The sequence below is a fragment of the Liolophura sinensis genome, chromosome 1 (assembly GCF_032854445.1).
Source record: "Liolophura sinensis isolate JHLJ2023 chromosome 1, CUHK_Ljap_v2, whole genome shotgun sequence".
NCBI classification, from domain to species: domain Eukaryota; kingdom Metazoa; phylum Mollusca; class Polyplacophora; order Chitonida; family Chitonidae; genus Liolophura; species Liolophura sinensis.
The window spans coordinates 68,455,139-68,468,659 of NC_088295.1; the positions used below are offsets into that span (position 1 = coordinate 68,455,139).

A 13,521-nucleotide genomic window follows, 5' to 3' on the forward strand; every position below is an offset into this window, starting at 1 on the left:
ACGAGTAGGGTGTCCCAACATTGATGCTCTGTGTGCACAAAATTACCAAAGTCACGACTTGGTGAACTTATTGTGCATTGAAATCAAAATTAAGGTAAATGTTATAGGGGTGGTCTCAACAGATTCTGCATGCGATTAGCCCCGCTTTTACATATGTAAAGCACAATAACATGAAGGGGATATTCACATGTTGATGCCTCGCATTTGTTTTGCTGGTATTTAGCGTACAGTACAAAAACCATGACCTTCTCGTCTCTAAGCTGAATATATGTTGACAAGGGGCACAGGACAAATCATTTTCATCTCTATCAAAGACAGTTGCATATATGTGTGTTTGATCTACACTTGTACATACACCGCTTCGGTGGCCTAATGGTTGAGTCAGGAGACCTGGTATCAAACCTGAGTCTGGTTATACCAAAAACCTTAAAAAACCCAAAGCATACATACGTATATAAATACACACCCACACTTGTACAGGATTTACGTATATGACATACCCAGGTCAGGTAACTGTAGGTACATCAAACACAGATAGGTCTCGTTTATTGTTTAAGCTTCCCAAGGCATAAGTACGAGATAACGGAACTAAAGTGTTTAGTTAATTGAAAGAGGCGTGTACTCTTAACACTAGTACATACAATAAACAGCATAAACTATGTTCACGTAGGTGGCCACAGCTTCCTCCGAAGACAGGTAATAGGTGTTATACGCAAGGTTTAGCTGGGGTTAATTAATTGGCTGAGAATCGATTGCTGATTACCCTTACCTTGTTCTAACATACAACCTCTCGAGCTACTTTGAAGTTCGGGAGCGGAAACTTGTGTAAATTGGTAGATGGGATTCATTTGTAAACAGAAGCATCCATTAAGTCATCTATATAGACGTACACCTAGAAAACTCCTAACGAGATCCTATAGGGACATCTTAGAATGTTACGGGTAACGATAGTGACGCTTATGCTGACGATAATAATGTGTTGGCGATGATGACGATAATAATAACAATGGTGAGAAGGAGGAGGAAATTGTTGGTGGTGATGGCGTTGGTGATGATGCATGTAGAAGTGTACACGATTGTACTGATAACGGCTAATACTATTCACCATACGTATTGGCGGTACAAAATTTCTTTGGTCACTATACCGTGCGCATGTTTCCCGACTCTTCTTTAATTGAAATCGGGTTTTGGGAGATGAATTTATGAATCATTAACAATGCTGACAATATACGTTAATCTGTATAACCCATAAGTGTAGTATAAGTGTTTCATCATTAAAGTTTTTTAGATTGAGCATTCGAGATACAACGACACAGAACCACCTCAGTGAAGAAATTGGGAACTTCTTCAAATCAAATCCGTATTGTCAATGCCTTAAATTTGAGAAGTGTAACTTGTTGTGAACCAAGGCAGTTGATATCTTGAAAATGTTGAAAAATAGCAAAGGAACAACATGTTCAAAAAGTTCTGATTTTTTTTCTTCAGTTTTCTTAATTTTCATCAGCACGACAGTCAGACATTTTTTTTTAAATCTCTTTTCTCGTGGGCCACTTATGGCGACAATAAGCTGTCATTTGTCGGTCAACATGTCACAGACCGACATAAATTTATCAGTTTGGAGATTTGTGCTCCGGTCAATATACTTTTCCCTCAACCAATTTATGAGAGGAAACTTTTGGTGACAAGAACGAGATAATAAACTCTGTCAAAAAAGAAACGCAACCCCCGTATTTTAGAGATTTTAATATTTAGTTTTAGGACGGCACAACTTTTTTCTTATTGAAGACAGAAGTCAGAAATTTGGCAGAATAATAATCAAGATGGTCATGTTTAAAACTGTCTTTTCAAAAGTCATCTCACAGACACCAGTTGCTCACCAGGGGGCGTCTTCCTCAGTATCTCGTATGACCACCACGAGCTGCAATCACTGCACGGCATCTCCTTGGACAAGAACGGATAAGACGCCGGATTCTCTCCTGGGGAATGGCCCTCCACTCCTCCTGTAACGCAACGGCGAGCTGTTGAAGCGTCCGTGGCGGTGGCTGACGTTGACGCACGTGTCGATCCAGAGTATCCCACAGGTGTCCAATAGGGTTGAGGTCTGGTGATTTAGAGGGCCACGGCAAGACATTGACGTTGGAATCCTGCAGAAAGTTCATTTTTGCACGTGCAGTATGAGGCCTGGCGTTGTCCTGTTGAAAAAGCTGTGTCTGTCGGTCAATAATCGGGAGAAGGTGAGGCTGTAACACGTGGTTGATGTAACCTTGGGCTGTCAGGTTCCCTGGAACGATCACCAAGTCTGATTTCTGGTTGTACGAGATGGCTCCCCAAACCATAACACTGCCTCCGCCAAATCTGTCCACCTGCCGGACGCAGATGGGCGCAAAGCGTTCATGACGTCTCCTATACACACGTTGTCTTCCGTCGTGACGTGTCAAAAGAAAACGGGATTCATCAGAAAATCAGATGCGCCTCCAGTTTTGTAAAGTCCATATCCTTAAGTTGTTGCACCACCTGAGTCGTAGGCGTCGATGTAAGGGGCGTAGTACATGTCCAACAACTGGTCTACAGGCACGTAAACCCGCTTCTTTCAGACGGTTCCTAATCGTTTGAGCCGACACTCTCCTCAAACCTGGTATTTGTGTGGCAGTCACGGTTGGTAGGGCATGCCGATTACGCAGGTGAAGGACCCGGATGTACCGATCTTGAAGTGGGGTCGTGATTCTTGGCCTTCCACTTCTCGGGCGATTGTTGGTCGAATTAATGTTGTTGTAACGGCTCCAAAGTCGGGATATCGTTGTTTTGTGAAGATTTAGGTGTCGTGCAATAGTACCAAAACTTTCTCCGGCTTGAAGACGACCAATGGCGATATTTCGGTCGGCAGCACTCAGTCGCGGCATTTTACCGACTGCCTTTCGTCGACGAATGAATGAATAAAATACGAAAGCACATGGGCTTTTATACGCCCCCACACTATATTGACATGATTTGCATGTGAATGGTTCTGTGTGCGACGTCAACAGGGTCAGTCCATGCGTTGTGACGTCATAAGCAATAAAATACACTTAGGAGAGAAAAGGCAGTTGTTTGGATGGTAATGTTCATTAAAAACGTGTATAATTTCATTACATTTGGCTAAAATTTAGTTTGGAAGCAATAACTTTATTCCAACGAATTTTTGATATTCGAGGACAGGGGTTGCGTTTCTTTTTTGACAGAGTTTATCAGGACTGATACGTAACGCTATCCTGCTAAAAAAGGCGAGTTCAAGAATCGAATACGTAATATATACATGTAGACTGTCATCTTTCTCTCAAACCAAATACGGTTTGTGCACACGTGATTATGTTGATCCATTGTTATTTATGGACACTGCTCGCCAAGCACGTATAGCAAATACGCCTCTCTGGTAACAGAAAGAGCATTTCTAATCGTAAATACAGTACTTGGACTAAAATTAATTTTCCGGTTTTTACAAGTAACCATAATACAGTCTTATAATGATTACATTTTTAATTATGAGTTTATCCATCTGCCTACATTCTTTAACTCTACGATATATATTGGTCTGTATTTGCTGTATCATTTGCTGTAAACTCGTGCAAGGCTATAGTGATAAATAATTAATAGTATCACGTTACATTATTTGCTTTTGCAACATTTATAGTATATAAATTATATAAATAAGCCTGATATTACATGGGAATATGAGCCAATAGATCTAAAAAACATAAATAAAAAACAAATTAATGAAGATTATTTAGTCTCATCACCCAACATTTTAATACATGCTTTTAGTGAGCTGAAATTAACTATTACGACATTATGCTGTAATACATGTACATAGACTACCTGTGATAGAATCAGGTTATCTGGAGTGTGACAGTGGGCCTATAACCCACCCTTAAAATTTGGCCCTATAACTATCGCTGGTAGTATGGTAAAAGTGAACACATCAAAATGTTCTTTGCTCACATTTTTTAAGCCTGACTTTCAGAAAGAGGTTCCATGGGTACGTATACTTTGGGTTATTCAGTCATATATCACTACTTGGAATCATGAGCTGATGTACTAGCATGCTGTAAATTTTATAGAGGGACATACTAACGTTTAGCTATTCATCATCACGTCGGCATCATTTATGGATCTATTTGTTTAGGATCTAGCACCTGACTAAATATTTCTCTGACGCTGTCAGGTTTATGCATGTATTGTTGCATGTGGAGAAGCGATTAAGGGCAAACATTGCGTAGGCTACACTTAACCCACTACACCAACTTTCAACATGCCTCCAATATTTTAATCGAAAAATTAGAAACGTATTCTTCTCACAGGCAGGTTTATATGACGTGATGTCAAGCTTAGATTCGGAAACAAGGTTACCAAAGAGCTCACTTGTTAAAGACACATTCAGTTCAGTAAACAAGACACAGGGCTTAAATATTTATCTTAACATGGATTCTGTACAAAACAAGGGCGTAAATTGGTAATTTAAGGAACGTAACATACAAATAGGGCATGAAGAATGTAACACCCCCTCGTGTAATTCTTCACTTGCTTTACATGTATGCAAACACTTAGAACAATACATTGCCTTCAGTAACACAACTAAGCACGGAGCCTCTGCGATTAAAACAAGGCCACCATACTGGTATTGGCCATCAAAGCGCCTTCTGTCTGAGAAATGGACAGTACGTTGGAAACCATGCGTTCCGTGCCATCACATCTTATAAAAATCGTTCAAAGTAAAATGTCTTGAACCATTTATAAGACAATGTGGAATGTGTTGTGTTAATTACATCAGCCCAGATACGTTCACTACTCGTCATATGTCAAATCTGTACACGTCATGTATGTCAAATCTGGTTTGCAATTTGCTAAATTCATATGCACCTTTGAATCAGACAATGTACAGTACATACGACGAAAAGAAACTTGTCTCTGGGACAATACATGTACGTACATGTACTTATTCCTATCATCATTGTTATTATCGCTACCAAATTACTAAAAAAAATTCTCAGACTTTTGTCCTAAACCAAATCTATCAAAGGTCAGTCTCAATCTGGTCAGCTTATCAGGATTGTTAATGAAAAGCCCATAGAGCACATGCACCTTTTTCTGAGTATGTAGGCATAAATCTATACTGTAACTCAAAGAAACTGTGCATTGATAAGATCTTTCACACATTTTTCTCACATATACCTAAATCTATTCAGCGCCAAAAAGCCTTATTTCTCATGCAAAGACCACGAAATGTTGTTGATACCATATCTGTAGTTCGTATAGTCTTAAGATCAATAACTGAGTGATGTTTCGGTGACAAAGCACGCACCTTGCCACGAGACATAAAACTGGCAAATCACTCTAACAGGAGACTTTAAATAATCTATACGAGCCCATAAAGTGTCATGTGATCCATACCTTCATGTAAAATACGATCCCCCCCCCCCACTCCATTGGGTATTCTGAAGTATGCTGAACTTTACCTTAATGCGGAACGTACTTTTACAATCTTATTTCTTCGCACTATGATACTTTTAGGTAATTTCAAGGCACAGTTACTTTTTGACCGATTTTATATACCTCATGTTCTGATACACCAGAACTTGGAGATCATTTGCTCACCTAATAATACAACCAAATAATGTTGACAAAAAAATTCAAAATCAAGACAACCTTCTTAATAGCCAGAAATTTTATTCGGTCTAAATAAAAGGATATAGAAACAATGATACCATTAATGGTCAGCAACCGATGATCTTAAATTGTAATCCTGGGGCCATAATCTTGAACACAGAATGGAATGGTTTACATAAAACGTAATGAACGGCTGTTCAATATGCGATTATACCTCCTGTAGACAGTTTGTCTACAATGGGATACTGGCAGAAATTCGAAGTGGGACTTCATGCGTTACTTACGTGACGCTGAACATTCAACTGCAGCGTCAACAGAGCCACGTCCCAGTGGGTAGATCAAGTACGTCACAGATGAAACTGCAGCGTACACAAGTTCCACCTTTTGTGACAGGAAAATCTGCCGGTACAACATTACAAGACAACAACATACCAGTAACTACCATGCCATGGACTATTAAGAATACATGGTCATGAACACTGGTTAACATACAGCAACAAATGAGGATGAAACACACTATACAAAGAATGGTTATGTCTTTGCGCCATATCACAGCCACACTTTGTAAAGGCATAGTGCCAGAAACTCTTTAAGAATTTCACTGGTCTACATAATGCTTTAATATTTCGACTTGTCTTGTGACCAAAATTTTGTATACATTGTGGTGAAAAAGGCACCGTAGTTTGAAGTCTATCATATGCCTATTTATACGGACATTCAAAGGACAGTAAAACTCAAATTCGGAACCTTTCTTTGTGGTTGTCACATGCATAGGAAAAATTAACACTTTTGAAAGATGGTTTATTCTGGTCAAGACTACATATATATAGTGTTCTACCTGCTAAAATGCTGGCCTACAATAATTAAAGTTGTAGAAACTATACACCACCTAGGAAGCCTTAGAATTTTCAATATGACATGTATTTCATATCAGAATATTTTAATACAAAATATATTTTCCTAGAAATAGCTTACAAGTGTAAATGCTAAACCTATGGGTTTCCACTTCTCTTATGGCTTAAGCTACATTGACATCTAACACCCATTTGAACATTAAATGTGGCCCATTTGGAGGCCCATTTTACAGCTTGTCCTTTGTCAGTAGCAAACAAACACACATCACTTCAACTGAACACTGTAAAGTTGGACGGCAATATCAGCAATGAGAGTACACAAAAAGGTGCCACTGATCCCGTTGTCAATCCCCTTTGAGACAGCGTCAGGTCTGTCCCTTGGCACATAGATTAGACAGAAGTCCTGCCAAGCAGATTTCCTCTCTTCCTTACACTTAAAATTATCATACTACATGTAGCATTTCACAAATGACATGTCTTCATACCACACAGTATAACAACATCTGTCAGATGAGAAAATTCCATAAGCATCATATAAATACTCAACCACCTTGTCAATTATGGGATTCATATGTATTGCTATGGAAATCAGCTTCATGGCTCATCTTCATGGTTCATGAGCTGTAAGGTCTGCTGTGAAGAGTGGTTTTTCACCTGGGTTGTCTGACTTCCAAAGCCCGCCTCCTTGCTGTCTCTATACTAGATTCACCTTGCTTCAGTTACAATGAACTATCACTTCCCCATCTTCATGCGTGTGTCACATCCTCTAATTAATAGGGAGATGCTCTGGGGAAAAGCAAACATACCAGTACGTATTTCAATGCTGTATTTAACCTCAAGTTTAGAATTTTTCAAGTCATGCATTTTCCTTGATTGTGATCAATTCATCCACATTAAAATTTAGAGAGTTTTTAATGAAGTTTGAACAATTTCTAATCAGAAAATCTTCCATGTTGGCATCAAAACTATCATTTTTACCCTATTTTTTCTAATATTTGGGACACCTGGCCTGCTCATTTTAGCCAATATATATATGTAATTATAAAAGGAATATCGAGTTTCTTTTTTCTCACATGGTTAGATCATCTAGTGAACAACATACTAATATCTTTACTTTTCCAAAAGGCTGGTAAAGAAATGAAATATTCTACTTTCAATACTACTAATATCTGTCCCAAAAATTAGAAGAATTAGGGTAGTTGCTTCTGAAAGCACATTTTTTCTTCAGAAACTGACATTCACAATGTGTTCATGCTAATTTGTGTAGGTCTTGTGCTACAAATTTAAAAGTTAATCAAAAGTAAATTAAGTTTTTTCTTTCTCTGCTACAGGGTTGAATTCTATATCCAAGCAGTCTGGCCTGACAATATCCTAACCAGATATTGTGTCCTACGTGGTAATGACTCTAACATATTACACACAGCCCAAATGTAACAGTGTCTGCCTCTTTGAAGAAGGCTAGGACATTTCATACAACCTACCTTCCAAATGTAACCATCGAGACAATTCCAAAAATTGTTTCCAGGCAAATGAAACAGAGCTGAATGGCAGACAACACAATGTCAATCCGTAAAACATAAGTCTGCCACAGTATCAAATAAATCGCACCAAATAAAGCGGGAACACTGAGAAGTATGCTTGTCAAAACACCAATAATCCGCTCTGTTAAATTACCCTTTTGACCTGAAATGGAAAACAACTAGCATTAATTTATTTATTTATTTGATTGGTGTTTTACGCCGTACTCAAGAATATTTCACTTATACGACGGCGGCCAGCATTATGGTGGGAGGAAACCGGGCAGAACCCGGGGGAAACCCACGACCATCCTCAGGTTGCTGACAGACCTTCCCACTTATGACCGGAGAGGAAGCCAGCATGAGCTGAACTCACAGCGACCGCATTGGTGAGAGACTCCTGGGTCATTACGCTGTGCTAGCGCGCTAACCAACTGAGCCACGGAGGCCCCTAACTAGCATTAAATAGTCCTAACAATGACTATGCATAACAATATACTAGATAATACATGCACAACTTTCTTATAAATGTCCGGGTGGACAAGTAGTTAGCTTGATATGGCACCTTGTTCTTATAGAACTCAAAAACCTGAAAAAGCTTAAGATCTACTTAAGAAAATGTAAAAAAGATTTTGGAACCACCTTATATGAGTTTACATTCCACACTGTACATGGTACATATATGCATCCTTGCAAGAGAGAAAAAACTGGTCTGCCACCAAAGGCACACTTCACAGATAAGGTAAATGAGAGAGATAAATATTTACTTACCAAAAAACAGTCGCAATGCCTCAATTCCAGCAAGAATGAAAAGTAAAATGACCTCTGCGGCCAAAACACTGGAGGGAAAAGGCAATGTCTCTCCTGTAAATAAAATACTAAAAATAACATCTAGTGTGGCAAATGATTTGAAATAAATTATAAAGCAAATAAATGGTAATATAAAAGATTTACCTTTTAACTCATGTAAACAAGCAGTAAAATAATTACATGTACTTGCAATAATCAACTGACTAATAGTGAACATGGTTTATAATGATAAGTTCAAAACTTTTCCAGAAACATTATGTGAATATAAATGTACATGTAATAGCATCGCAAGGAAAACCCATAAAACTTACCTTTAAAGGCAAATATAAGAATTTCTGCAACAAAGAAAAATGCAAAATACCATCCGTTGATGTAGAGTAGTATTTGATAAGGAAGTGAAGATCTCTGAAAAGTTTGGTGAAGGAAACTTCCATTTTCTGTATTTCTTTGAATATATACTGAATTCAAAAAGAAACGCGAATATTTTCAATGTCAAATCGGAAGTACGTCCTGAGTAGTGTTGAGGCCTGCAGTTCCATTTTTTGCTTGAAGACGCAGTCTTGTTCTACAGCAAGATAATGCAAGAGCACATATCGCAAGATTGACACAGACATTTCTACTAAACAATGGAATCCAGTTGATGGATTGGCCAGCTTAAAAGTCCAGATTTGAATCCTATTGAGCACCTATGGGATGAAATTGAACATCGCATTCGCCATCAATTTATGCAGCTAGTTACCTTGCAACAACTGCAACAAATGTCATTGACACTTATAATAACATTCCTCGGAGGTTCATCTGAAGTCTCTTCAACAGCATGGGTAGAAGATGTGCATGTTTATGGGGGTCACACTTGTTACTAACGTTAATTTTCATTCCATCAGAAAAACAATTCCCAAAAGGCGTGGCTGTTGAGCCAAATTAAATGAGTTCTCCCATTTCAGCATCAGCATGATACTAGATCTTGAATAAGTTATTGTCCCGTTGTGTATACAGAGAAATATGTTTTAATAAAGTCAACCGGTTCTTACCCATTTGCAGTTCATACTACTTCTCTCATTCGCATTTCTTTTGGAATTCAGTATATGTTTGTTTTATTTGTTTGGAAAGACATACATAATAAATGACGTTCACATTAAATACATATTATACTGAGTTAAAGTCCTTCCTGTCATTCCATCAGAATGCACATTTTGTTGAATGTCTCTGTCCACAAACAGAAATCATATATGATCATGTACGGGCCTGACCTCACATTTTCATAACTAAACAGTGTACCTGTCATACAAATGTTATGCTCCTTCAAACTTACACTATACAGTTGCAGACCTTAAAATTCCCAACACAGATCATAGCTCCTGTTGAATGCAAGGGTCTGCCACTTTAGGCCAATGATCATAACGATGAATAACTCATTCACAAAATAGGTTGATATAAATAAAACTGTTATTTTATGTTCCAAAAACTCCAGACTGATTAAGAAAAGGATACAATAATCTGAACACGACCTGTAACATGGAAAAAAACAAATAATTAAAAATGAGTTTGTAAAATAATCTATTGATATTCAGTTCACAAAACCTGAAAGCATAAATGTTGATAATGTCAACACTTTTGTTTCTCAACTTCCATCTCAAAGGACTTGACTCATTTATTTACTTATTCATTTCATTGTTGTTTAACATCATACTCAGGAATATTCAACTTACGAAGGCGGCCAGTTTTATGAGTGGAGGAAACCAGAGTACTAAAAGTAAACCAGCAGCCTCTGGCAAGTTACTGGTAAACTTTTCCATGTGTGATATTTGTGTAGGTTATGAACTGACTGAAAATATGCATGACAAGGCATTGTAATTACAAGATAGCACCCATGGCTCAAAAATGCAGTATCACTACATTTATCTTCTTTTTTTTCTTTTTTTTTTTTTCTGTACTCTCAGCTTATACAGTGAAAAGGGGCCCATTCTACAAAGCAGTCAAAAACTGCACTTGGTGTAATTTCCATGACAACATAAAGTAAAGAGATGAGTCACCATACTGTACATGCACTTGATGCAGTATTACAACAGATTTGTAGAATGGGTCCCAGCTGGAATCAAGGACTGTGTCATCCAAACTCACTAATTAATGAGATTACAGAAGGTCATGAGATAGGTAAACAAACTGAACTATAAATACCACACCGACAGGTACAAGGTTCTTGGACACCAATCAACTTGCTGGACAACCAACTCCTCCAAAGCCATGGTTAGATCCCACTCACCTCAGCATATTATCATGGTCACGCGGCCAAAATTTAATCAGTATCTTATCTGAACCGGTTTAAATCGAAGCCAGTTGTAAAATTGAACCATGTAGCCAAGCCGGTTTTAAGCCATCTGTCCATTCACAAAGTTGCTAGCAGGGACAAAAAAACTGAAATAAATGTCCCTGCTTTGCATTCACATGAGCGATATCAAACAGGCTCAAAATCCCTTTTGGAACCAGCTTAACTTTGCCCTTGTGAACAGGATATACATGCAACTCACATCATCCTGGTATTATTTGTGATCACTTCTTTGAATTATCATACATGTTACTTTCATTGTGTGCACTAAACTATTGGGAACTTTACTTTGTTAACTGTGTGTGGATTTCATGGGTTTCAGCTTAACTTACTCCAGTTTAAATTATCCAACTCACCTAAAATCCAAGTCACGTTGTAATCATATCCATATCATAACTTGCAATAACAATATGTGGGTTGTTGTGCTTCTGCTAGACACATTGAGCGGTTTGTAACAAAACAGCTATAACATATTGTTTGGTAACATCTCAATAATTTGGTGAGGCTAGCTACATACAGTATAGATGGATATCAAAAATTATTGCCACTTTTCCACAGCATAATCCAATGGTGCTCCAGGGGCCAATACATAAACTAGTTCCTAATGGTCTGTTCTCATGGCTGGTGTGTCATTACTGAGTGGAATATAATGGGGTATGTGTGTATGTGTGTGTGTGTGTGTGTGTGTGTGTGTGTGTGTGTGTGTGTGTGTGTGGGCATGTTAGGAGGTAACAGCCACAGTGGACGCCTGTTTAGGAATGCAGATATCATTTATAAAGTACTTGTCAGATCTGAAGTGGAGCGGTGTATGCTTTATTATAGGTTCCCGCAGTGTGTATGAAACTCTGCTAGTTGCAGAAAGTAACTCGTAGATCAAGCGGGGCCTCCTTGGCTCAGTTGGTTAGGGTGCTAGCGCAGGGTAATGACCCAGGGGCCTCTCACCAGTGTGGTCACTGTGAGATCAAGTGCAGTTCAAGTGCAGTTCAAGTGCAGTTCATGCTGGCTTCCTCTCCGGGAAGGTCTGCCAGCAGCCTGTGGATGGTCGTGGGTTTCCACTGGGCTCTGCCTGGTTTCCTCCCATCATAATGCTGGCTGCCGTTGCATAAGTGAAATATTCTGGAGTACAGCGTAAAACACCAATCAAACAAAATACATAAATAGATCTTAAATCAAGCAACACAAAGGCTTGGGAGAGTTACAGAGAGAAACAGCTTCTAATGTGTCTAATTGACAGTAAACAACATTTACCACATTTTCACATGCGCATTAAAATTTCTCAGGCATAAATCGATGTCAACTAAGTGGTTTCCATAATCAACTAACCTGTTCTGAATCTACCCGAACCAAAGCAGTTTCTCTCCGTAACTCTCCTAACACTTTGTGTTGCTTGATTTAAGAGTTACATGCCGCGACTAAAAACTCTGGGAACCATAAATAGATGTAAATGATGTGAAGTGAGGAGTTGAAATACAGACACCTGGAACTACAGTTGACTGTAAAGTACACAGTACTTAAATAATCACTGATCCATGATACACTGTTTTCGTATTATGTGTGATTTTCCACCACAATTTTTTCAATTATGAGCCCACAGGCACTTTCCTTTATATGTGGATTATACCCTGCTTTTCATGATGACTTTAGGATGTACATTTGTGACAAAAACCTAGTTAAAAAATTAAAATTAAAACCCAATAGTCTGCATACGTACAGTAGAATAGTGCACTTATCCCGAAACTAACAGTTCATTTCACTATAAATTCACATTCTGTAACCATAAATTTGGGTAAAACATTTGTCAAATCTCTTCTTTTCATGTTGTTGTTGCAGCAAGCTACACAAGATAATTCTTTTCTGAATGATGCCAGCGATGTTTTTGGAGAGAAATAAACTATACTTTGGAATGGATTAGAGAGTGTTTACCTGGCTGAAAGGTATTACATAACAAGTGATAACAAAGACGTCGGGTACAGGTAGAGCCTTTGGCAGCTGACCTCAGATGCAGGTGGGGCTAGACCAGGTAGGTTATTTAAGCTATAGGTAGGTTGGATAAGCTAATGACGTTCATGCTAACAGCCAATTTTTTACACAAGCACTAGCAGCTGAGCAATACCACTGCGTCCACTACCGTTAACATTCAATGCCATCTATGACAATCATTTACTTGTATTCTGCACAATTCTCTTACGCCATTAATCAAAATGGTGTTAATAAATGGTTTGCAAACCTTTGTTTGGTGGTGGATTTTGGCTTGTCGTCGCCATTTTCGTAGTTACCACAACTATTCCTCATGACTCGTAGCTTTCTCTCTGTTGTTTGCCGTGATATGTGTTTAAATGTACGAGTGGGATATAAAAATTGTTCTATTGAAGAA

At 38.4% G+C, this 13,521-nt stretch overlaps 1 protein-coding gene across 1 annotated transcript; it reads right to left on the reverse strand.

Annotated features, from left to right (window-relative positions):
- Positions 1–5,695: 5,695 nt before the first annotated feature.
- LOC135482206 (transmembrane protein 216-like) lies at positions 5,696–13,446 on the reverse strand. Its single transcript, XM_064762078.1, has 6 exons — positions 13,375–13,446; positions 10,313–10,329; positions 9,133–9,226; positions 8,783–8,875; positions 7,976–8,177; positions 5,696–7,280 (listed from the first exon to the last, which is right to left on the reverse strand). The coding sequence occupies exons 1-6, from the start codon at positions 13,409–13,411 to the stop codon at positions 7,265–7,267; spliced, it is 459 nt and encodes a 152-aa protein (XP_064618148.1). The 5' UTR covers positions 13,412–13,446; the 3' UTR covers positions 5,696–7,264.
- Positions 13,447–13,521: the final 75 nt, after the last annotated feature.

Bases quoted from the DNA above. Each gene is read 5' to 3' on its own strand.
- LOC135482206 (XM_064762078.1), bottom strand. From the start codon at position 13,411: ATGGCGACGACAAGCCAAAATCCACCACCAAACAAAG. The intron at 8,876-9,132 runs GTAAGTTTTATG...TTTTATTTACAG, and splicing joins TCTTATATTTGCCTTTAAAG to GAGAGACATTGCCTTTTCCC. The intron at 8,178-8,782 runs GTAAGTAAATAT...TTTCCATTTCAG, and splicing joins GGCATTGCGACTGTTTTTTG to GTCAAAAGGGTAATTTAACA.